We start from the raw sequence: 27375 nt of genomic DNA on the forward strand, positions 1-27375 counted from the left end.
TGTGAGTGTGTGTTTGTGTATCTATGCAGATGTCTGTGCTTGTATGTGTGTGTTTGAGATGGAATCAAAGCTCGTTTTTGGACCGTTGCTCTCTGATAATGTTAGAGGAATATGTGACACACACTGACACTGACAGTCTATTCAGAATATGTGTGCTTCCTTTTGAGAAAAAAAAAAATCCTATTTACATAAAACTGAGGAGTAAACATGTTTCATATTCATTTTTGGAAAAATAAGGATGTCCAAAATGATGAAAAGAAAAATATTTAAAAATCTAATTAAAAACAGAAAAGTCCATGACTAATTAAAAAGTTCTTGAAATTTTTGCAATCATGTTGGAATGATAGTATTTTTAAGTATTATCAAACAATATTATGAATTCAAACTAACCTTGTCATTGTCAAATTAATTGATATTTTTGTGTGGTTTACAGTTTGGCCTCTATGTAATATATTTATAGTTTAATGATTTTAAAACTTAAACCATATATTAAAACATAATTAAAATAAGGTTTATTTTTTTGCCATTTTTGCTTTTATTAAAGAAAGTGAGGAGGAGAAGATCAAGAAGGACCACAAGGCTATTAATATAATATTTTTTAAAGAATTCAAAATAATGATGCCAAATATGTGAAACCTCATTATGTTTTTTTTTTGTTTGTTTGTTTGTTTGTTTGTTTTTTTCATGGTTATCTTCATTACAAAATGGTCATCTAGACATTTTCCCCACAAAATGTTAAATAGATATCTCCCATATGTTGCACTGGAAATTTCGATTCATTCTAATGAATCGTTTTGTCCCAAATGCCGCTCTTTCTGTCTCTCGTGTAGAACTGGAAAGTTGGATTCATTCTAAAAATCGTTTCATCCTAAAACGCAGCGTTCTCTCTCATATGGAAAGATTGATTCATTGTAATTAATCATCTGATTCATTCTAATAAATAGTTTCATCCTAAATGCTGCTGTTTCTCATATGCCATTTTGAAAAGTTTGATTCATTGTAATAAATCAATTCATCCTAAACAGACCTTCTTATATGAAGCTTTGCAAAGCCTGATTTATTTTGGCGAATTGATTTGTTCTGACAGTTCATTGTAAATAAACCAGTTACAAAAAGATTCAGCAGTTCGAGTAGTTCAGCAGTTCATCTTCAACTCAGTTACAAAAATTAGGGAGTGTTTTTTTAAATATAAATGTATCCTCTCAAATTGAATGTTATATCCCTAATAGAGCCCTGCACGGGCCTCAAATTTAGGCCCTAGCCTGGCCCTGGCCCGAGACGCTCAGGCCCTAGCTCGGCCCGTGTACGGCAGCTTATCAGAATTACCGGCCCGAGCCCAACCATAGCCTGTCTTTTTTTCCCCCTTCTCCCAAAACAGCTTATACTACTGTTTAAGCCATTAAAATAGTAAATAAAAAAGTTTGGAGCCAGCGCGTTCACTTGCATTTTTTTCAGTGGAAACAACTTAAAATACGCCGTCATTTTTGCTCATAAAGGTAAGAGTAATACATCATTCGGAACTGTAAAGGGTCTACTTTTATTTGTGTGCACTCACAATATCAACAAAACATTGTGCTTTTATAAAATACAGAAAACAAACAGGATGTGCTTTCTGCCATCTCGGTCTTGAACAGGAGCGCTTCACAAAAATGAACCGAAACTCAACGAATACTTGCCTCACACACATGACAAATATATCTATAGAAAGCTTTAAATTACTACTTAACGAAATACAACAAATCGAAAATAAAAACTCTTTCATTATAATCATAATCTGTAAAGATGCACTTCTCTCTAAGGCGCGTTTAATGAGATGGCGAGTCAGGATCGTGAACTTCATCCTTGCGACACGGACTCAGAAAACACTAGTTTATTAATAAATAATTCAAATATCTCCTTACTATTTCCCTCCGACACATTCATGGTAATTACTTTTGCTGGGGCTTTGCGGCAAGCTATAGTCTGCTCGCTTGTACGCAGCACTCTTTAAAAAAAAAAAAGCTAAAAAAAGTCGGGGCCCATCAGGCCCAGGCTGAAATTCAGGGCTCTAATCCCTAACTGGGATTGTTCATTCAGAAACCCACATTGGTGTATATACAGAATAATGATCCACCTATTTCACAAAGAACCACCCACCTAGAGATTTCAGGCCTCGTCACTGAATAGAGTGAGATACAATGAGATTTTGGAAAATGTGCTTAACTATTCTGAAAATAATGGCATAATGTAAAAAAGGTACAAAAATAATTTTCTCTTTTATTTTGCAAAATTTTTTTTTTTTTTTCATTTCTTTCTTCTGGTTTTTGGAGTGAAGTATGACCCGGCCATGTTCTTGACAGGTTTCATGAGATTCACTATAATGAGATCACACTGCTTACTTTGACATGAAAGCAGCCGCAGATCAGCCATTCTGGCTTCAGCTGCAAAGTAAACATGCTCTTTCCAAATGAAACTGGAACAATCTGCCCAGGAGGCATTTTTAAAATGCAAATCTCTTTCAGAGGATCCTTCATCTCGTATACTTGACTTGAGAGATTCAGAGATGTTTATGCTGTGACTGGCCCGGGTTGTTTTAATGTTATTCTAATGCCATTTGAACATTAGATCACAGTCCTGTTACCTTGTCAGCTCTTCCTTGATCTTGATTGGCTCCTGAGGGTAGAACTTCACCCTGAAGCACATAGTGTACGGCTGCTGACCTGAAAACAATCAGACGAGGGCAGAGAGAGACTCACTTGAGGGTAAGCCAGTAAATGTGAGAGAGATTATGCAGAGAACTGTAACTGAGGGCATGAGGGGAGCTAAAATGATTATATTAATCCATGAGATGAGGGAAACCCCTCTGGTGAAGAATGAAATGAAGTCTTCAAAGATAAACGTAATGAGTCTGAGAAATTTAGAGCTCTGAGGGAAAGATTGATTTCATTGACGTCACCACGTCACTGCGGAGAATGTCTGCTTAGAAGAGTCATTTCACACTTTGTCTGTGATCTTTCTCTGTCACTTTTCTGATTGTGAGTGACGTTTAACCTGTGTAAGGTTGGTGATGTTAGCAATATTTTTGTGACATTTCATAGGCAATACATACATTGACTATTGCAAATAGCATTGAATGAAGCACAACTCACACATAAGTCACTTATAAACCAAACAGCTCTATGTTGCTCAAACAGGGCTGTACAAATACAATAATGTCACACAAATACTCATAACACCCTATTTTGGATAAAAATAGGAATGATAATACTTCTATCTAAAGTAATTTGAAGCAAACATATGGGAATCCAAAAGTTTTTCTCCAGTACAGAGAAGTGTACAGGAGTTTATTGTTCTCCCAGTGGATGCATAAGATTTCCTGACAAAAATTAAGAAAATACTGTCACAGATTTTTAATCATAATAATTTTCTGTAAAATAGTAGTAATAATAATAATAACAAATTATTATTATTATTATTATATACTATGTTTTGCATATTCTAGAAATATAGTGTTATTACAATAATAATAATTCTTATTTTGTTTAACTTTTTTTTTTCTTAGAATAACTATAGTCTTTACTTACTTATTTTATACTTAATTTAAATCTATACTTAATTTTTAGTTATATTGATTTATAAAACAATTTTTTTGGACAAATTTTGCAGCCATACAAACAAGCGCAACAAACTTGCTCTTCTTTATCATTTTTGACCATTTTGCCAAAAACATTTCTTGTTAAGAGTTGGATTTTGTGTGCCCTGTAGAATATGAATGTCCTTTGTCAGTCACATGGCCAAGTGATGAACTGCACTACTTGTGGTTGTTTTCAGAGATGGTAACATATGTTTTATTCTTGTGTTACAATTTTGTAGAATGTTCTACAAAACTTTCAACCTCTGTAGCACCAGTGCTATGTCCAAAAAGAGCTAACATACAGTCCTGTTAGGGCTACTAAAGTGATTCAGTCAAAAGCAGTGATTGTTTTCTATTTTTTTGCTGTTGTTTGATTAACATTAAGGACATTTGCAGTAGCAGATATATTAGGCTGCTATCACTTTAAGATCTAATGCATGGATCCAATATACTGATACACATCTGAAATTCTTCCTGCTTTTAGTGTTTAAGTGAATACTCAACAAAACAGATTAAAACTGAATTTGACTTAATTTTGTGTGTATTTGTCCATTCAAGTGCAATAAGAAGTGAAAGAGAAATCCATTCAGTACGTGCACACTGTCTGAGAGGTGGCTTTCTGTGTGTGTGCTTCTTCATCATGCTTCTTTATCATGCTTTTTCAAATTTGTCTTCTCCTGACATTTTTGAACATTTTTTGAGACATGCAGTAAGCGCATGCTAACGCCAGGTACATCAGTATGTTACAATTCAAATGTGCACATTAACCTTCCTACCCCACACAATTTTATTTTTGATTTGATCTCTTCACATATCGTCCCTCCCATTTTTATCTTGTTTTTATTTGTTGGCAAAAATGTCAATATTGTCATGATAATTTTGTTTTTATATTTTTTATAAATATTGTTTTATATAGTTATCGTTATTCATCACCAAAATTAACATTGTTGAAATGACAGAATTTTGCCTGGGAAAATTTGCTCAAACAACCCCATATCAGATCTACAGGTGGAGCTGGGGAAGGTGAAGGGTTTCTGATTGCCATGTAGAGTTTCATGAAAGAACTTTGTATTTTTGTTTCTAGATGTGACTCTCTCCTTTATCATGAGATTGTGTGTAGTGGTTAGATCATGATCTCCTGAAATTTTGAGCTGTGGTGCTACATTTCCAGTTCTCATTGCATATTCTCTACCATATCTGTGAGCTTCATGGAGGAAAATCCAAAAACTTAAAGTACGAAATGTCTGAATTTGTGCTACAGTGCAAATGAAAAGAGTGACACTATGTTCACAACGTCTACTGATACAGTTGAATCTGCCACACTGAGGGCATAAATCAAATAAATAACTTACATTTCATCTGTTTCACTACTGGTTTGCTCGGATCCAACCAATGCTGTAAAACAACAACGAGAGACAGAAATTATTGACTGCTGTGCACTGACATCTAAAGATGGTGACAAATCAACATTTTTATGGTAAGCACTTTGGACAATCATCCTGCTCAGGAAATGATCGTAAACAACATTCCCACTCACTTTTTTCTATAACGGACATTAATATTACAACATAAATTACTGTAAATAATTCACTGCAGTGCTGCTGGGAGGTTTTCTGCTCGACTGAAGAAACATTGTCATACATACAGTAGGGTAAAACCCCTTGGTCGGTTGTCATGGTAACGTTGTTCTGAATTTAAAGCCAGTATGATACTTAAGGATGAAATATCTACCCTAAAAAACTTATTTTCAGATGCCGATGCGATATTGTCTTACCTAATGCAATGATATTCATTTTAAGTAAGGTTTAAATGCTAAAACAGTGTATCTGTTGAAGTTACCTAAACTTATAGGTCAGTATTTGCTTAATGAATATTGAAGCCAAAGAGTTGTGAATGTGTAGTTACCCTTTGTTTCTCTGGGTCCACATATCTGATGCCAAAGTAATCCTTCTCCAACAGGCTGTAGTGATTACACACATGATCCAAGAGAAACTGTCCTTTAGTGTCTCTCTGGAGAGGAAAGAAAAATCAGATGAATACAAATCAAAGCCATAATCAAATTTGAATCAATTTCAGACAGGTCATTACATCAGAGATGTGGGATAAAATTAAATAGTGAGCCAGTTCTTATGAACATATCATCATATTCACTGTTGTCTGTATAATTTCATCAATTTACAACAATGACAGTTTATTGCCACTATTGTAGGGTGTTGTTTGTGGTTTCTAGAGTGTTGCTATATGATTGCTAAGGTATTCCGAGCTGTTACTTTGTTGCCACTATTTTATGGCGTTGTTTATAGTTGCTAGGGTGTTCCTATGCAATTGCTAAGATGTACTGAGTGATTATTGGTTCGTTGCCACTATTATAGGGTGTTGTTAGAGGTTTCTGGGGTGTTGATATGTGGTTGCTAAGGTGTTCTGAGTGATTGTTGGTGTGTTGCCACTATTGTAGGGTGTTGTTTGTGGTTTCTATGGTGTTGCTATGTGGGTGCTAAGGTGTCCTGAGTGACTATTGGTGTGTTGCCACTATTGTAGGGAATTATTTGTGGTTTCTAGGGTGTTGCTATGTGGTTACTAAGGTGCTCTGAGTGATTGTTGGTGTGTTGCCACTATTGTAGGGTATTATTTGTGGTTTCTAGCATGTTGCTACATGATTGTTATAGTGTTTAGATTGATTGTTGGTGTGTTGCTAAAATACTAAGGTATTCTGAGCTGTTGCTTTTGTCTGTATAATTTCATCAATTTACAACAATGACAAAATACAATAACATAAGGGACAATATATGACAAAAATCTATATCTTTTTAATATTGGATCATTTATTTACTTTTTATTGTGCTGTATTCACTCACGACACTCAAAACAACCATAAAGTGTAACCAGTATAATCTGATCGATGAAGAAATGTCTTATGAATAGGTTATTTTTTTGAACAGCACAAAAAGGCTTACAGACTCATAAGTTATCAATTTGAATCAGTCTGACAAATCATTCACTGAATGAATTCAATAAATCCATCTGAGCTGTTACCAAATCAACATCTGACTCTCTCTCTGAACCACAAGTCTTCATTTTGAGCCATTTCTGACTGACTCAAAATGATGTAAGAATGTTTTGTGTTCTTATTGTTTGCAAAACTTAATTCAATATCATTACAGACTGGTTTTTCATAGCTTAATATGTCAAATAAAATACATGTACTGTTCTTTAATAAATAGTCATTGAATTTTAATTTAAAAACTCAAACATTAAATTGAATTAAATCTTTAAAACGTTAAAAAATACAGAAAATTACATTAGTTTTAATGAATGTTAAGGTCATGCAGGGGTGGACAGCCATGATGCTGCACACTGGCATTCAGTGAGTGATGATGGCCTTCTGGTCTGAAACAGGACAGTGTCTCTGCTCCACTGAGCAGCTCTGATGACCATCAGCGTTTTGACCTTGCTGTTATTACATGTGACGCAGGGTGCTATAGCACACTCCTGATGTGTGAAACACATCTCACTGAGAGCGAGGTCTCAATACCACAACAGAGAGGCTGGGCTGGATGTCCTGCTCTTACAGTATATGAAGAAAAATATCAACATCATCGTTCTTAAAGCTGTAGTTAATGAAAACAGAACACGATTGTATTTTCTTTCTATCTGCACATCTGGAATGTAGATCAAGCTCTACAGTGGACATAATTAAGAAGAGATTTCTCATCTCATTGCTTGTCTCTTCTCTTACAATGATAGAAAAAAAACTTGATTTTTGAATAGAAAGAACTACATTATACAACTGCATTACTTATTAGTTTGTTGCCACAATTCTAGGGTGTTATATCTAACAATCTAAACACCTTAGCAATCACATAGCACCGCTCAGAACACCTTAGTGTAATAAGCACTTTAGCAACCAATTACAACACCCTAGAAACCACAAATAACTGATTGTTGGTGTGTTGCTATATGATTGTTGCGGTGTGATAGTTTGTTGCCACTATTGAAGGGTGTTGTTTGTGGTTTCTATGGTGTTGCTATATGATTGCTAAGGTATTCCGAGCTGTTACTTTGTTGCCACTATTTTATGGTATTGTTTATAATTGCTAGGGTGTTCCTATGCAATTGCTAAGATGTACTGAGTGATTATTGGTTCGTTGCCACTATTATAGGGTGTTGTTAGAGGTTTCTAGGGTGTTGATATGTGGTTGCTAAGGTGTTCTGAGTGATTGTTGGTGTGTTGCCACTATTGTAGGGTGTTGTTTGTGGTTTCTATGGTGTTGCTATGTGGGTGCTAAGGTGTCCTGAGTGACTATTGGTGTGTTGCCACTATTGTAGGGAATTATTTGTGGTTTCTAGGGTGTTGCTATGTGGTTACTAAGGTGCTCTGAGTGATTGTTGGTGTGTTGCCACTATTGTAGGGTATTATTTGTGGTTTCTAGCGTGTTGCTACATGATTGTTATAGTGTTTAGATTGATTGTTGGTGTGTTGCTAAAATACTAAGGTATTCTGAGCTGTTGCTTTGTTGCCACAATTTTACAGTGTTGTTTACAGTTTCTAGGGTGTTGCTATGCGTTTGTTAAGGTATTCTGGTGATTGTTGGTGTGTTGCCACTATTTTACCGTGCTGTTTATAGTTTCTAGGGTGTTCCTATGAGATTGCGAAGGTGTACTGAGTGATTATTGGTTCGTTGCCACTATTATAGGGTGTTGTTAGAGGTTTCTAGGGTGTTGATATGTGGTTGCTAAGGTGTTCTGAGTGATTGTTGGTGTGTTGCCACTATTTTACCGTGTTGTTTATAGTTTCTAGGGTGTTGCTATGTGGGTGCTAAGGTGTCCTGAGTGACTATTGGTGTGTTGCCACTATTGTAGGGAATTATTTGTGGTTTCTAGGGTGTTGCTATGTGGTTACTAAGGTGCTCTGAGTGATTGTTGGTGTGTTGCCACTATTGTAGGGTATTATTTGTGGTTTCTAGCGTGTTGCTACATGATTGTTATAGTGTTTAGATTGATTGTTGGTGTTGCTAAAATACTAAGGTATTCTGAGCTGTTGCTTTGTTGCCACAATTTTACAGTGTTGTTTACAGTTTCTAGGGTGTTCCTATATGATTGCTAAGGTTAACTGGGTGATTGTTGGTTTGTTGCCACTATTTTACCGTGTTGTTTATAGTTTCTAGGGTGTTCCTATGAGATTGCGAAGGTGTACTGAGTGATTATTGGTTTGTTGCCACTATTGTAGTGAGTTATTTGTGGTTTCTAGGGTGTTGATATGTGGTTGCTAAGGTGCTCTGAGTGATTGTTGGTGTGTTGCCACTATTGTAGGGTATAATTTATGGTTTCTAGCGTGTTGCTACATGATTGTTATAGTGTTTAGATTGATTGTTGGTGTTGCTAAAATACTAAGGTATTCTGAGCTGTTGCTTTGTTGCCACAATTTTACAGTGTTGTTTACAGTTTCTAGGGTGTTCCTATATGATTGCTAAGGTTAACTGGGTGATTGTTGGTTTGTTGCCACTATTTTACCGTGTTGTTTATAGTTTCTAGGGTGTTCCTATGAGATTGCGAAGGTGTACTGAGTGATTATTGGTTTGTTGCCACTATTGTAGTGAGTTATTTGTGGTTTCTAGGGTGTTGATATGTGGTTGCTAAGGTGCTCTGAGTGATTGTTGGTGTGTTGCCACTATTGTAGGGTGTTGTTTGTGGTTTCTATGGTGTTGCTATGTGGTTACTAAGGTGCTCTGAGTGATTGTTGGTGTTGCTAAAATACTAAGGTATTCTGAGCTGTTACTTTGTTGCCACAATTTTACAGTGTTGTTTACAGTTTCTAGGGTGTTCCTATATGATTGCTAAGGTATTCCAAGCTGTTACTTTGTTGCCACTATTTTATGGTGTTGTTTATAATTGCTAGGGTGTTCCTATGCAATTGCTAAGATGTACTGAGTGATTATTGGTTCGTTGCCACTATTATAGGGTGTTGTTAGAGGTTTCTAGGGTGTTGATATGTGGTTGCTAAGGTGTTCTGGGTGATTGTTGGTGTGTTGCCACTATTTTACCGTGTTGTTTATAGTTTCTAGGGTGTTGCTATGTGGGTGCTAAGGTGTCCTGAGTGACTATTGGTGTGTTGCCACTATTGTAGGAATTATTTGTGGTTTCTAGGGTGTTGCTATGTGGTTACTAAGGTGCTCTGAGTGATTGTTGGTGTGTTGCCACTATTGTAGGGTATTATTTGTGGTTTCTAGCGTGTTGCTACATGATTGTTATAGTGTTTAGATTGATTGTTGGTGTGTTGCTAAAATACTAAGGTATTCTGAGCTGTTGCTTTGTTGCCACAATTTTACAGTGTTGTTTACAGTTTCTAGGGTGTTCCTATATGATTGCTAAGGTTTACTGGGTGATTGTTGGTTTGTTGCCACTATTTTACCGTGCTGTTTATAGTTTCTAGGGTGTTCCTATGCAATTGCTAAGATGTACTGAGTGATTATTGGTTCGTTGCCACTATTAAAGGGTGTTGTTAGAGGTTTCTAGGGTGTTGATATGTGGTTGCTAAGGTGTTCTGAGTGATTGTTGGTGTGTTGCCACTATTGTAGGGTGTTGTTTGTGGTTTCTAGGGTGTTGCTATGATTGTTATAGTGTTTAGATTGATTGTTGGTGTTGCTAAAATACTAAGGTATTCTGAGCTGTTGCTTTGTTGCCACAATTTTACAGTGTTGTTTACAGTTTCTAGGGTGTTCCTATATGATTGCTAAGGTTAACTGGGTGATTGTTGGTTTGTTGCCACTATTTTACCGTGTTGTTTATAGTTTCTAGGGTGTTCCTATGAGATTGCGAAGGTGTACTGAGTGATTATTGGTTTGTTGCCACTATTGTAGTGAGTTATTTGTGGTTTCTAGGGTGTTGATATGTGGTTGCTAAGGTGCTCTGAGTGATTGTTGGTGTGTTGCCACTATTGTAGGGTATAATTTATGGTTTCTAGCGTGTTGCTACATGATTGTTATGGTGTTTAGATTGATTGTTGGGGTGTTGCTAAAATACTAAGGTATTCTGAGCTGTTGCTTTGTTGCCACAATTTTACAGTGTTGTTTACAGTTTCTAGGGTGTTCCTATGCTATTGCTAAGGCGTATTGGTTGGTTGTTGGTTTGTTGCCACTATTGTAGTGTGTTATTTGTGGTTTCTAGGGTGTTGCTATGCGTTTGTTAAGGTATTCTGGTGATTGTTGGTGTGTTGCCACTATTGCAGGGTGTTGTTTGTCGTTTCTAGGGTGTTGCTAAGGTGTTCTGAGTGATTGTTGATGTGTTGCCATTAATGTAGAGTGTTGTTTGAGGTATCGAGGGTGTTGCTATGCCATTGCTAAGGTGTTCTGTGTCATTGTTGGTGTGTTGCCACTATTGAGGGTGTTGTTTGTAGTTTCTAGGGTGTTGCTATAAGGTTGCTAAGGTGTTCTGATTGATTGCTGGTGTGTTGCCAGTTGCCACTATTGAGGGTGTTATTTGTAGTTTCTAGGGTGTTGCTATGAGGTTGCTCTAAGTGGTTGTTAATTTGTTATCACTCATTTAGGATGTTGTTTGTGGTTTCTAGGGTGTTACTTACTAGTCAAGACTTTCGCAAAACTTTAGTAACTCTGTCGCACATCTGTCCAAACCATGTTGGTTCAACAATACAGAGCTCTTGTTAATAGTGTCACGCAGTTGGTGGAGTAATAACTTCTGCTTATAAATCCATTTAGAGATTTTTTGTCAGGTTTTAGTGTAATTAGTGTCAATAATGAACATTTAATGAACATTCAATATTGAACAGCTGTAAATAATGAAAATTTTTAGGGAAGACTATGTCACAGTATGTGTTCTCCACATGTCAAACTATTAAAAAACTATGCTTCTTACCACAGGTTGACTCATTTTTTATTTGAACTATGCTTTTGGGAAACACTGAATTGTTAAACTATGTTTAAAAATGTTAAATGTTATGGTTTGCTTAAATGCTAATCCTATATACCATATGAGCACTAGTAATAGTGATGCTTGCTTTAACAAACACCTCTAATGAATGAGCATGCATGCATGATAGGGAGAAAGGCAGGATGCGGAGAGATGATTAATTATTAAGGAGTCTAACAAGATGGCGTGGAAGACAAGTTGAAACACAAAGCAACCACGCTGCATTGCTGCTCTTTCTTTAACTCTCCACCTTCCAAAATCCCTCCAAGATTCACTTAGTGTTAGCAATGCCTCTGTCAGCAGCTGAACAGTCTGAACAAACAGAGTTTAGGACCGTGAAAGCTTTGCCCTAGATAAAATGTTCAGTAATTAATACCCATGCCATATCAATTATGAGTGTGTCTCCCTTAGAACTAAACGTCTAATGTTTGCTAATCCAGAGGTCGCAAGGATCTGCTCATATCATTAAGCAGAGGACATGGAACATGGTAAAACAGAGAATAGTGTAAATTAATAAATCAAAGTAACCAAAAAAGAAAAAAGAAAATAGAAGATAATGGAAAAGGCAGATGTTAGCATTTTGCAGCATGCATACTTGTCTTATTTGAGCACCTGACAGTGTGTGAAAGACAAACCCTTTGTCGATTGCCATTAACCCCTCATTTTCTCAGAATGGTTTAGTCTGTCCTTGGCCCAAATACATAGGAAGGATTGGTCAATGTTAAAGGCTTGGGGTTATGGTGACGCATATACATATATATATAAGCAATCTTACAGGACCTGCCTAATTCAGGATTCACTAAATTTCTGCATTGCAACAAGAATCTCTACAGATTTTAAATAAACCTAATAAGTAAGGATACTGTTCAAAAGTCCACACATGGAATAAAATCTCATACTGTCACATTTTTTCAATTAAAATGATGTCTGTCTGCCAACTTATCTATTAAATTAGTGTGATTAACTTGAAAGAAGAAGGGAAAAAACAATGAAAAGTAATGCAATTAAATGGATAGCTCATCCAAAAATGAAAATTATGTATTCACTTACTTTTATACTCTTATGAGTATGATCACAAAAGAACACGGAAGATGTTTTGAAGAATGTCCCTGCTATTTTTATCAATTCAGTGAGAGTCAATGGGGTCAATATCAATAATAATTTTATTCCGGTCCTCACAGACAGCTTTTCACAAAGTAAATAAATATACATAGTTACCGAAAAAGGTGTAGGCAGAAGCCTTGCTTATTATGCCTACCCTTTATACATAGTTAACTGAATGGCGACACTTTTCACTAAGTTAAATAATACAAAATAAACAATATTACAAAAACATTTCCCAAAATGTACAACCATAATTCAAAACAAACATAACAAAAATACACACTCCAGCTATTACTTCAATTCTTTAACAATACAACCACAATTTGTTAATAATTATTGCATATAATTATTTATCACCTTATTTTTATACATTTTCTTAAACTGGCAAAGTGAATTACATACTTTTAGTTTCTTATCATATTTATTCCATAGATTTACCCCTATAACAGATAAGCACCTACTTTTTGCATTAGTTCTTGCCCTTACTTTTTTAAACATATACAATTCTCTTAAAATATACTGACTTTCTCTTATTTTGAACAACCTCTAAACACAAGTTGGAAGTAAATTATTATAAACTTTGTACATTAACTGTAAAGTATATAATTCAACTAAATCTACAAATTTTAATGCATGTAAATTAATAAACAATTTATTTGTTGGTTCGTAATAATCAACCCTTTTAACAATCCTAACAGCTTTCTTTTGTAAAATATATTGAATTTAAACTGGATTTATATGTGTGACCCCACAACTCCACACAATAAGTAATGTATGGAACTATGAGCACACAATACAATATATATATATATATAAAGTTTTTTCATTCAAAATATGTTTTATTCTATTTAATATTGCAATGGATTTGGACATCTTTGTTTTTACATGATTAATGTGTGATTTCCAACATAATTTATGATCAGTTATAACACCCAAAAATTTATTTTCATACACTCTTTTCTATTTCCTCGTTATTAATCATTAGTTTCACTTTATTGTTACTTTGTCGATTACTGAATATTATAAACTTTGTTTTACTTAAATTCAGTGAGAGTCTGTTATCATCAAACCATTTTTTGAAAACCCTCAGTTTGATTTCCACTGTATTCAGAAGCTGTTCCAAACTTTTCCCAGAACAATATAAATTAGTATCATCAGCAAACAAGACCATTTTTAATACTTACGACACTTTACAAATATCATTTATGTACAGTATAAACAACTTAGGGCCTAGCACCGAACCTTGCGGAACACCACAAGTAACTTTCATTAAATCTGATTTGACATTATTAATTTGTACAAATTGATATCTGTCATCGAGGTAACTTTTTATCCAAGCAAAAGCTTTTCCTCTTATACCATATCTCTCCAGTTGCATCATTAATAATCCATAATCAATAGTGTCAAAAGTTTTTTTTAAATCTATTATAGATATTCATTATTATCCATTGAAGAAGAAATCTCTTCTACCAGTTCCATCACAGCCAAAAGATTCTAGCTCCAAAAATAAAAAGGACATAAAATAGGCATAAAATTAATCCATGTGGTTTAATCCAAGTCTTGGGTAGCATTGGCGAATCACATAGTGAATTTTTTTAAGGTCCATTGTCTATTGTCCATAGTGAAGTATGAAGTACAGCTCACATAGCAGTCACTTTCAAAGCAAGCAGCTTTCTGTTGGTCAATAAAGTGAATTTCGCTAGACCAGGGGTCTCCAACCCTGATCCTGGAGAGCTACCGTCCTACAGATTTCAGTTCCAACCCCAATCAAACACACCTGAACCAGCTAATCAAGGTCTTCAAGGCTACTTGCTAATTTCAGACAGGTGTGTTGGAGCAGGGTTGGAACTGAAATCCGCAGGATGGTAGCTCTCCAGGAACAGGGTTGGAGATCCCTGCACTAGACCAACGCATAGTAAGATGTGCTCAGGAAATCGTTCACACTCACGCAAAATTCCTGATCACATTCCTATTGAAATGACTGGATTTCATCCAGATTTATCGTAGAAAATTTTAATTTCTAAAGCAATTTTTATAGGATACATTGTAAACAGTTTTGGCTTGTTGTCCGCTATAGAGGGGCTCAGAAAGGATATTTTATTTGAGCTCCAATTTACCCACTAGTCTACTACAGGTAATATACAAGGAGGAGAAGGGAAGGAGGAGAAATGCCAAAAGAACTGACAATGGGAAAAGGTAGGAGGCTGCTTTTATATCCTGGTATTAATTAGAAGATTAGATGGACGTACTCCTCCCAAAATTTTACTTTAATTACCAAAATTTGAGTTTAATTACATCACTAAATCAAATCAAATCAATCACCAAATATGCATACAGAGGACAAACATCAAACCTCATTGGTTTTTGCATGTCACATGACTTAACGTCATGATGTCATGGCACAAGCACCAAGTAATGCTACCATCTTGTCTTTTTTAGAGCTTGAAACTTTTGGACCCCGTTGACTTTTATGGCATGGACAGAAGCGGTTGAAAAGTTTGTTAAATATCTTTTTCGGATGAACTATTAATTTAATCATGCCCACTAACCTGTAAATTCTTTAATAAGGAATTTTCCTACCATCTGAGATATTCAAGCTTGAACTACCACCATGAACTACTTCTTAATAGACTTATTGTCTTTTTTTTATTTAATTTTTTTTATATATTAGGTGCTCATTGCGTGAGATGCTGAAAAACATTATTTTTGTACTTTTGCGATGCCAATGTCACAGATATTTCACACTGCAGATTCTGAATCCATTTAATAGTCCTCCTGTATTGTTGTGGATCTGACCCTGATGACCTGTGCAACATTTATGGCTATAATGGGAGCAATCTTGAAACCATAGAAGCATTTCTCTGTTCGCCCTCTAATCCCTGAACACATGAAAATGGATTATGCTGACAACAGGTCTGAAGTGAAACTGACCTGGTGTGGTAAGATGATGTCTTTGTCCAAGTCTTTCTTGTGTTACTGTCTATATCTCATGCTCAGTTCACAATTAAAAATCTAAAAATATTCTAAATATCACATCTTCATTTCATCATCAGCTGCTACACCTGTCTTGTGTTTTGAAGGGCAAAGTGGACTAATGTATTTGATTTTTTTTTCTTCTTTTCATGATTTATAACTTGATGCACTGTGAAACATAACACTCCATGTGCACTGATTTACATTACATTCAATTGCCATTTTTGATTATGCATGTAGACCCGCAGTCTGAATATGTCATTGGCTGTATGAATAATTTGTGAGGTGACATTTGCCCCATTTTGCTTGCAATGCATAAAGCAATTCCTGCATCAAAAAAGAGCACAATTATTTGTGCATGCAAATAAGGACAGCATGTGACTGTTTCAAAGATGTTATGATATCACAACTTCACTAAAAACAGTGTCATTAATGATGATAAAAGTGCAGATGCCAACGTGAGTGACTCACTATTTCTAACTGATCCGCTGAGATGATGGGATCACTCAAGACAATTAAAGTCACGTCATGCTAGAAAAATAGCCAAAGGATGTTCTATTTTAACTAACTTCAATGATTAAACTCAGAAATTTAATTGATTATTGATTAAACCTTGCATTTAAGAGTGAATGATTATTAATACTGCTTGTGAAGACAACAGGATGCTGAAAATGGCAAATGTGGTACTTTTGTTCTCAAAATGAATGAATCTGTAACAATCACAATGGTTAGTGGCTGCATCATAAAACATTTAATCATTTTACACTGACAGCTTGAGTGAATTTTCATGTTGTTTTCTGGGTTCCCTCGTGAAAAAGAAGTACACTTTAGCATACTTTTAAAAAGAGGACTCATTATGGAAATAATATACTTTAAAAAAAATATAAGGTAACACTTTATTTCGATAGTCCACTTTAGACATTCTGCTAACAGTAAGTAACTTTGCAACTACATGTCAACTAGCAGTCATTAGAGTATTAGTAGACTGTCTGCTTAATATCTTCTAACACTTTATTTTGATGGGTCCACAACATACAACTGACTATTAGAAACTTTGTAAGTATATGTCAACTTATTCTACTAACCCTAAACCTGCCCTACTGAGAGTTAGTAAGACATGTAGTTGCAAATTAATGAGAATCAGTAGTAGCACACTCTCCTCCTCTATGTGCACTAGTCACTTTTCACACACACTGCTGTGTGTATACAAATCCCACAAAAAGACTCAGTAATATACGTATGTTTACATGCTCATGCACTACAAATCATCCTGCACTGTTCCCCAGCCAGCTGCTGACTCACAATGTTTCTCTTCGCACATGTACAGTATTTATCTGAAGCACTCGTATAGTTTGTATAGTTTGTATAGTTTGTATTTTTTAGTTTATGTATAGGTAAAACATTTTTTAATATATAGTATATTTATAGTCAAAATCTATCAGTAGGATAGGTGTGTATAGGTTTATATTGTTTTACTTCATTGCTGTATGCCTGTATTTATGTAGCACCGTGGTCCTGTGAGGCACGACATTTCGTTCCACTGTATGCCCCGCATGTAGCGGAATGACAATAAAGCTCAACTTGAACTTTAACTTGAGAATTAGTTGGCATGTAGTTACAAAGTTTCTTATAGTTAGTAGAACGTCTAAAGTGGACTATCAAAATAAAGTGTAACCAAATATATACTTTATACTTTTACGACACATAATTGAATGTTAATGTAAGGTTTAAATTTATATTAAATGCAATTAGTTAAACTTTTTGACCCACATCTTTATATTTAATTTCAAAAATACTTCTATTGTCAATGAAATATGGTTAAAGTACTGATCTGCAGCGGAACAATCAAACAACCTTTAAAGTACTGATTTGACAATCATTTAAGGTGAACTAATATGCATTCATTTAAATCTACATATAGGCTATAAATTTAAATATATTTATATTATATATTAAATTGTACAAGAACTTTGTGTGCTTTAGTATGTTATTTAACAAACTAAAACATTTAATTTAACATTTTTACAAAGTGCACCACCACTTATTGTTTGACCTTTAATTTTTATGTGAAGTTAAAAAAAATACAATGTTAAGTTTCAACCAAAGCTGAAGTTAAGAAGGTAAGTTAAATATTTTATTGTCCAATATTTCTCCCATATTAAATGTTTTAAGTTGAACTGCAAATGTACAAGCTCATGGCTCAATAATTTACATTTACATTTATTCATTTAGCAGATGCTTTTATCCAAAGTGACTTACAATTGAGGAAATAATGAATAATATGCAGTAATGAGTGCATATTATTTCAATGGCTTTACAATGTAAGAATCAAAGTATGTGATACAACAATATAATACTATACACATTAAGGATACGAGTGCAAGAGTGCAAGTATGGAAGAGTGTTCTGTTTGAACAGAAAAAGAAATATTTGATATTATGTGTTTATATGTATATCTGTCTCTGTGTGTGTGTGTGTATTTAACAGCAAAAAATATTTGATATTATGTGTTTATATGTATGTATCTGTCATGGCCAAAAATATCGGCACCCTTGGTAAATATGATCAAAGAAGGCTGTGAAAATTAATCTGCATTGTTAATCCTTTTGATCTTTTATTAAAAAAAATTCACAAAAATCTAACCTTTCATTGGATAATAAGAATTTAAAATGAGGGGAAATATCATTATGAAATAAATGGTTTTTTTTTCTCTAATACACATTGGCCACAATTAACGGCACCCTTTTATTCAATACTTTTTGAAACCTCCATTTGCCAGTTTAACAGCTCTAAATGTTCTCCTACAATGCCTGATGAGGTTAGAGAGAGAAGCCAGTCCCATTTGAAGTTCCAGTCGTGTCTGATAACTGAATATGCTGGAGTTTGTTTTTGGATGAGCGAGGAGAATTTTTCTTGAAACCCTCCCAAACAACATGTGGTGATGTAGGTGCTGTTTGACAATTTTTTAAGGTTTTCTGACCCTGAGACTCAACTATTTTCTGCAATTCTCCAGCTGTGGTCCTTGGAGAGTCTTTAGCCACTCAAACTCTCCTCCTCACCGTGCATTAGGACGATATAGACACACGTCCTCTTCCAGGAAGATTCCTAACATTTTATGTTGATTGGAAATTCTTAATTATTGCTCTGATGGTGGAAATGGGAATTTTCACTGCTCTCGCTCTTTTCTTAAAGCCACTTCACTAATTTGTGAAGCTCAATTATCTTTTGCTGCACATCAGAAATATATTCTTTGGTTTTTCTCATTGTGATGGATGATTAATGGAATTTGGGCTTTGTTTTCTATTTATATTTCTGTGAAACAGGAAGCCATGTCTGGATAATTTCATGTTCATAATCACCCTGGAGTGCTCAAAATTGTGAATATGAATGGGAATATACTTCAGAGATATTTTACTCATAAGAATTTCCAGGGGTGCCAATAATTGTGTCCAACGTGTTTATGAGAAAAACATTTATTTTATAATGATATTTCCCCATTTTAAATTCTTGTTATCCAATGAAAGGTTAGATTTTTGTGAATTATTTTAAATAAAAGATCAAAAAGATTAACAATGCAGATTAATTTTCACAGCCTATATATATATATATATATATATATATATATATACACCAAACCACTTGTGAAATAAACAATATAAAAGCTTGAAATTCAGAACATCAGTTGAATGGGTGAGTGTAATATGCTTTCATTCCAGCAGAAGTGCTGTGAGTGACAGATACGAGTGTGTATCAGTGTGTGTTTGTGTGTTTAACGGGTCATATATCCCCAATGGCCAAACATGCTGTTGTCTCTTAAAATATCTATCATCACACACCACACACTGTCACGGCACTGCCTCAGGCTACTGATGTACAAACAGAGCAGGAGGACACTTCAACACACACACACACACACACACACACACACACACGCTTACTATCTAAATGAGGACATATCATAGACATTATTAAAAAAATAAAATAAAATACAATTTTATTATAAATAAATAAATACAATTACTATAGATTAAACCTACCCCTGTCTACCCCTAAAAAAACAACTTTTATCAATTTTTAGAATTAAAAATATATATATTTTATGTATGAATCACTTTTTTAATATCCACAAAATTACATATTTCCAAAAAGAAATGTGTTTGAGCAAAAGAACAAGAACAGCTTTACGGAGCACTTAAAAAAAAAAAATAAGACATTGTTGCGCTCTAGACACAGACGTATACACTGTCTCTGAAGCACAGAGCTTAGTACATATTCACTGCACATCACTGACACAACATTCACCACCAGACCAATGACGTCATTCATTTACACCCCTCCTCTCTCTCTCTCTCTCTCCTCCTGCCTTATGATCCCTCTTTTCTTTCTTCAGTCATTCTTGCAAAAAAATCTCATCAAAAGACATGGAGGAGGAGGATAAGAATAGCATGAGCACTATTTATAGTCTCCACCACAACACCACCTTCTCTCCGTCTTGCTCTCCGGACATTTATTGATGAAAAGAGGGAATGAGAGAGGATGAGAGATACATTTCTGCAGATGGGGCGATTTGCATTTGGTCTAATACAAAAATAGCCATGTTTAATCAATGATGACACCGCTGCATTTTTAAGAATAGCAAGAACAGAATTGTCAGTGTCTAAAGCTACAACACGCATCTTAATAACCCTTAGAAAAAAATGCTGCGGTAGTACCATGGTACAGGGATGGTATCAGATGGTAAAGCCATGGTACTTTGATATATATAATGAATAGCTACTGAATGATTACTATTTTCATACTCCAAAAATCATTCAAAGGGCACCATGATATTTACATAAGACATGGTAACACCATGGTACTTTCTTCTCATAGTGAATATATTTGGTCTCCTTTTCTTTTACAGTTTTAATTTAATTAATTAAATATGTACATTTTTAATTTGATTCATATTTCAAGAAATCCTTTCTTTAAACTTTTCTAATGAAATACCCCAAATATGCCAATTGAAGTAAAGTTCAAGTTCTCTAATCAACAAGTGTTTCTGGTTTATACATATATAGGCCTACATGTATTATCAAGAAATGAAAAATAGCTGATAGCTGATTTTTATAGTACCATATACCACATTACCAAAGGATTACCATGGCATTTGCATAGTATATAGTAATTTAAAGAACTGGCTATCAAATTCTGAAGTTCCAGACATTCTGTGTTATAAAAAAAAAATGTTGATTTCATATTTGATGTCCCTAAAGGCACTGGAAATGTTCTGCGTGGCTTGATTTTGTCAGGTTTTGTCCGCGTGAGGATTGTAAAGGCAGAAGCAGAGCGCAGCATCAGTAGCATATGAGTGATGCAGCAGCTACACTGAAGAGCATGATCTGCCTTAATAATGCATCAGCGATCTGTCCTTCAGACACTGAGAAGACACTCACTGAGTGCTGACCCACACAAAACACACACACACACACACACACATCTCATTTACTACTTAGACACTGAAATATGCTGATTTTGTTATCACTGACCCGGCATAGACACTGGCTAGAACTTGACATGGTTTCATTCTGTCCAAAACAGACAAACAGAAGGGACTATTTTTGATTAAACCGTTTTCGACTTTAGATTAGACTGTTTTTGATTTTACCAGTGCATTTCTCATGACTGATAACTAAAACACAAGGCCCCAAAAACTCTACAGTCTAAATCTTTAAAAGGATTTCATGGATGTTTCAATTGCAGACATATAGATTTATTAAAAACAATCTTGTGAAAATCTGTGCTGTTTTCCTTTGCAAAACTCATTGTGGTTCTAGGGGGTTGTGAGTGGTTGCTAGGGTTTTCCGTGTGGTTGTTAAGGTGTACTTTAACATGTTTTACTAGGTGTTTGAGTTCTGTAGTGATTTCTATATCACTATAGAAATACTGATTCTTGGCCTAGCAAACACAAAAAAAGACATATTGTAAGGGTTGCTATAATATAAGCACTTTTAATCATCAAAAATGCCTAATTTTTCAACACACCTATGTTTTTGTGCAGTTCTGAATGCACTGATCGTGCCAAAGGCTACATGCAAAAGTTCTTTATGTAATCATTTTTAATTATGTTCTTGTCATGCTCATTTTCAGGTTATATCATTTTTGGCTCCAAAATAATATTTAGGATTAACATGACAGTCACACAATGCTGCTAAATTGTATTTTTTCTGTTCTCTAAGGGAGATTATTAAAGAGATTATAAAAAGACATGGTAGTGGTAGGAAAATGAGATGAAGGGGAAAATTATATATTTAAAATTTTGCTTTTGCATTCACTCACAAAAATTGTGCTCCCCCCCGGAGAAACTTTTAAAAAAAATTTTTTTATCATTATATCCCTTTAGATTAGGGCTCCCTAGATTGTATTTCATTCTAATACACACAATTTTGCAATTTTGGTTACGTTTAAAGTCAAGCCAAGTTATTAAAGTCATGGTATGTGTCTTATGACTCATTAAAGAGTTCTGTTGTTCGCCACATGATCACAGCCCTGCTAATATTCAGACCAGCGGCATGGTTACGAGTATGACATTGCTTTTTATACAAATGTTTAATAAATAAGAAGTTAATACTGAGATACTTTCATTTTACTTCATCTGTTCTTGCCAACAAAAATAGTTCCAAACAAAGACAAAACAAAACTGATGGTCACACATCTCAGAACAACACAGCGGCGTTTCCTTCCAAAGTGAATCAGCATTATTAAAGTTATGTGAATAATTCAATGACTCATTCATAATGAGAGTGTGATGATGTTGTGTAACAAGCAGTGCTGGGTAGTAACTGATTACATGTAATCTGGATTACGGAATCAGATACTTGTAATTAGACTACAGGTAATTTTTTATTGATTACATGATTTCATATTATTCACACAATAGCATTAAATTATTCATAATTTACTGATTCTCCCTAATTCTTCTTTTTCATTAAACTCACAAACCCCCTGCAGTTCCTTCACAAACCTTGACTTAATGTAATGTTTTGTGCACTTCATGTTGTTAATAATAATAAATGGAATATATTTTCTTTCTCTCTTTTTTTTTTTCAATATGGAACAAGATTATCCTGTTTAAATCAATGTGATGAACGTGTAAAGTCAAAAGTAATCTAAAAGTAATCTGATTATATTACCTAAAATGTGTAATGTCATGGATTACATTATTGACTACAATTTTTGTCATGTAATTTGGAATCAGCAACGGACTGCAATTTGCGAGTAATCTAATGCACAGACACACTTTCATTGCAATTAGCAACTACTTTATGTTCTGGTGAATTGATGCCTAATTTGTATGAATTTGTGCACTATTATTTTCATACATTTTCATACAATCTGCCCAAGTGAGAAAAAAAGTGCACTTCCATAATGTACTTAAAGTGCTCTATTTACATGCACTAATTTTGTACTTGATATACTAAAAATATATTTTTAAGAACTTCAAAAAAAAAAAATTTATATATATATATATATATATATATATATATATATATATATATATATATATATATATATATTAGTGTATGAAAGATGGGTTCAAGTGTAACTAAATAAATTTTTAATACAGAGACAGTATGTTAAAACACATTTTAGTTCATATTTATGGTGTCTCAAAATAGCACAGTTGATTATACTTAGATATTCTTAAGATTATCTTAAGAAGTACTAAAGAATTAATATTTTGGTGCAAAATTAGTGCGTGAAAATAGAGCACTTTAATTAAGCTATGGAAGTGCAATATTTTTTCATGCTTTTTTTTTTTATGCTTACTTTTTTCTAAAAAAAAAAAAAAAAAAACATTTTTTTACAATTTCCATACAAATCACATTGCATGAATTCATACAAAATGCCACATTGTAAAAGAATTACGGTTTGAGATTGGGTTGGACTGACAGTCTATCCGGAACGAGCAAACACAGTGAAAAGTCAAAGGTCTGTATATCAGCACTCTTTAGGCCAATCAAATTCAAGGACCAGAACTAACTGCTGACCTACACCATACACGACACAGCAAACATAAACTCAGCATTTAACTCCTCATGTAGCTGATGAAAAAGTAAGAAGTGAGTGCTTATAACATGTAAAAGTGCACCAACGGAGGTGCAGCCTCTGTCAATGGGGATGGTCATGAAATATGCAGGAGAAAGCCATCACAGAACAAGAAGCCATTAGAGCCTCGTGGCTTTCTGAAATATTCATAAGACCAAACAGAACGCTCCTTCTTTTAGCTCAAAAGTTTATAAACACCACTCCGGAGGAAGAGACACAATGTATAAAAAAAGACCGGGATGCACATCAATCTTCCCGTCATTGCTTCACCTCTTTCACTTTGTTCCCTAAGAAAAGATACTTCAGAAAAGTACTCAAGAGATATTTTAAAAGTTAGTAGAAAGTATTTTAGCTGCTTTTACTGATCCAAGAGTAGCTTGAACCCAAGGTAGAACCATAATAAGAGGACAATTTCCTGACTTCACCATCATAGTGTAGTTTTCTGAAAATGAAAGGCAGGAAATGGATGTTGCTTCCATTAGACAGTATGTACATTAGTGCCAGCTAGACTACACATCCACATCATCATCCGTTATCATCAGTTATCATCAAACACTTAAGCCTGCATCAGAGCTGAATGACAGTAACTATATTACGGCTGCCTCCTGGCCTTTATAGATTCAATTATATTTTTATTAGCAAAACTACATGCAGATTTGCAGTGGATTGGATGTTTCCATTGTTTCCAAGAATGTTCTGAAAGGAAATGCATCGTCAAGAGTCTTTCCCAGAAACGAGTTCGCTCATTTATCTCGACTGGAACATAGAGAGCATGATGGGAAGGAGTTCACTGGCTGCGTCTCAAAAACTAGTGAGCCGCCTACTCAGACAGGATTTTTGGGGACCATCGGTACATTGAGACGTTATGCATTGGTTTACCAAAGGCAGTGCCAAAAGCTTGGTGACTAAATGAGTTTGTCATTATAACTGCATTATATTCAAGTCTCAAGTGCTAACTAACACCGTGGCTCGTTTTTTTTCCATGCCATAGTTGCCTTTGGTTTGCTCATCTGAGATTTGTAAGGTACTCCCTTGTGAAAAATAAGTGTGCTTGTTTTCAAAGTGCACTTGTAGTGTACTTCAAAATCCAAAAGTAGGCTATATTAAAAAAAAGAAAGAAAAGAAAGCTACTTGCAGATAATATTAATGAAACAAAAGACCACTTAAAGCGTACTTAAAGAGTGTACACTTTCATAACTGTTTCTTAACTGTGCAACACGCAATAATGTCAAATTAAGATTGTTGCACTTTACAGAAGTACACTTATTTTGATATTGACTAACATACTAAATCACATGTAAAGTACTTGATCATAATTTTAACTGTAGTGTTGATATTTTTAGTTCATATATTTGAAATGTACTATACTGCAACTTCATCATTACAAATATATTTAAATACAAGTTTCAACAAAAACAACATTAAAGAATATTTTAGTTTATAAATGCAGCAGCACACTTTAACCATATTTCAAAGACAATAGAACTAATTAGTAAATTACAAAAAAGATGTGCTGAAGTTTAAGTGAGTAAAAAAACTTTAAGTTCAACTAATTGTATTCAACATTACAGTTTTTCATTAAAAATTCATATAATTTTAAATGACATGCAATTAACTGTCAAAAATATCACAAGTATATTCCTTTAAATCGTAGGCTACCTATTATTCCCATAATTAGTATTAAAATTATGCTAAAGTGTAGCTACTTCTTTTTCACAAGGTTTAAAACTGCTTTGAAATACTGTTGCTTGATATAAACAAAAGTGACTTGACTTTACAAATGAAAGGACAGCAAACTGTTATCCATCACTGACTTTCTCTGCAAGGTTTCATCACTTGGAAAAGAAAGAAAACAAATCAGCACATGAGACACATGGAGGCTTTGCACTCTTAAAATAAAGGTGCTTACAAGGTTCTCCGAGGCCACAGAAGAACCATTCAGAACCATCTCTTCCTTACCTTTTTCTAATCTGAAGAACCTTTTGTGAAGCAGAAAGGTTCTTCAGATGTTAAAGGTTAATTTAGACAAAAAGGTTCTTCCGTGGCATCGTGAAGAACCTTTATTTTTGAAGAGTGTACGTCTGCCTTGCATCATGCTCTCCGCTCCCAAAACCTCCACAAAACAGCGCAAATTAAATTACACAGCGTTAAAACAGCCAAGAGGCTTTCACCAGTTCCATTTTGCGCAGTTCTGTTATTTATAAACCAAACGCATTTTGTGTATGAATCTTTCTTGTGTACAAAGAAAGTCAAGGGCGTAACTGTTTAAACAGGCAATCCAGTGATCCAGGCAATAATGACACGCGCAAACCCTGACGAAAGCGTCACCATCCCTCCCTAGACGTCTTCCACCTAAACAAGCCTCAAAGAGGCCAGTCTGCCCGTTTAACACGATGCATTAATAATAAGCGTTATGTCAATGAATCGCAATACAGAAGCGCGTAGCATCACTGAGCGCGCGCTTACCTGGATGCTGCACGCGATCTCGGAGTCGTCGAGCAGGCGAACCGTGCACCGGACCTCCTGCGCGAGGGAGGAGATGCTCGGACTCCGGAACCGAAGCATTTTCATGGCTCTGGGTTCCGCATCGCAAAGCAACAAAGCGCCTTTGGTTTGGGAGAGGAGCACGGGGTGTCGGTTGCGCGTCGCGTATGTTGCCAGCGGAGAGGAGGAAAGAGAGATGTCGCGTTATATGACCGGGAGAACGATCCCCCTTTTCGCTTCTCTCCCCTCCCTCCCTCCTGAGCTCCCTCCCTCCCTCCATCCCTCCATCAGTTCAATCCCATCAGAGATATATCAGCAGCTTCACCTGGAACGAGCGTCTACACAACGCGAGTTGCCTTATGGTTTCCGACTAAAGTCAATAGTTACTACTACCATTTGTGCTACAGCAAAACCATAATAAATTAAAATGGGATCGAGCTTTTAAAGTATTGATTTGTTTGATGTTTTTCACTGTGGTTAATACTATAATGTGACTGGTAATAAAATGTAAAGCAGTAGTAGTATTAAATAGGCCTAACTAATAAAAACTACGAATAAACAACGATCAGAAAACCTGAAATTTTAAGCGTGATTTTTAGACCTAAAATAACAAGTACCAAAATAAATAGATCTGAAAATGTCATGGAAATTTCTATAATAAATATGATTTTTCTTTAAAAAAATTAAAATTTGAAAGGTTTTTCAAAAAGGTTTTTTTTTTTTTAAATCCTTATCAATTAATCCTGAACTTTTCCGATTATTAGACAATGCCAGCGTCTGAATTTGTAGGCAAAATGGGAAGAATGTGTTAAATGAATAATTCAATGAATCATTCATAAAGACTAATTCAGACGTGTCGCCACCTACTGGTGCAGCGATGTAAACTGCAGACAAATTTCCAACACTGATGCAGATTAAAGGACCAAAATTGTATTTTAATCCCTAGACCGCATATGAGACATAAAGTGTAAAATGTAATTAGATCAGATGTAAAGTGACAAAAACAGGTCAGCTTCAAGCATAACCTCTAAATTTAATCAGTGCTTTTGTCCTCAAGTACATCCTTCTCTAAGTATTATGGATTTATTGAGTGAAGTAAATGGACTGAACACTGTCAATACATTCATTACCTAAAAACATAATATTTGGCAAGAATGAAATAACAGTTAGTTTCAAGCATAAACAATCAA

The 27375-nt window shown here is 34.8% G+C and overlaps 1 protein-coding gene across 2 annotated transcripts in view; it reads right to left on the reverse strand.

Moving 5' to 3' along the window:
* Positions 1-26470, reverse strand: part of frmd3 (FERM domain containing 3) — a 70529-nt gene extending 44059 nt beyond the window's left edge. For both annotated transcript variants that reach the window (XM_058783702.1, XM_058783701.1), the window contains exons 1-4: positions 26168-26470; positions 5519-5623; positions 4966-5008; positions 2621-2699 (exon numbers count right to left, since the gene is read on the reverse strand). In XM_058783702.1, coding sequence (XP_058639685.1) covers positions 2621-2699; positions 4966-5008; positions 5519-5623; positions 26168-26272 — 332 coding nt within the window. In that variant the 5' untranslated portion in view covers positions 26273-26470. The remainder of the gene's footprint in view (positions 1-2620; positions 2700-4965; positions 5009-5518; positions 5624-26167) is intronic.
* Between the last annotated feature and the right edge of the window lie 905 nt (positions 26471-27375).

The sequence above is a fragment of the Onychostoma macrolepis genome, chromosome 08 (assembly GCF_012432095.1).
Source record: "Onychostoma macrolepis isolate SWU-2019 chromosome 08, ASM1243209v1, whole genome shotgun sequence".
Lineage (NCBI taxonomy): Eukaryota > Metazoa > Chordata > Actinopteri > Cypriniformes > Cyprinidae > Onychostoma > Onychostoma macrolepis.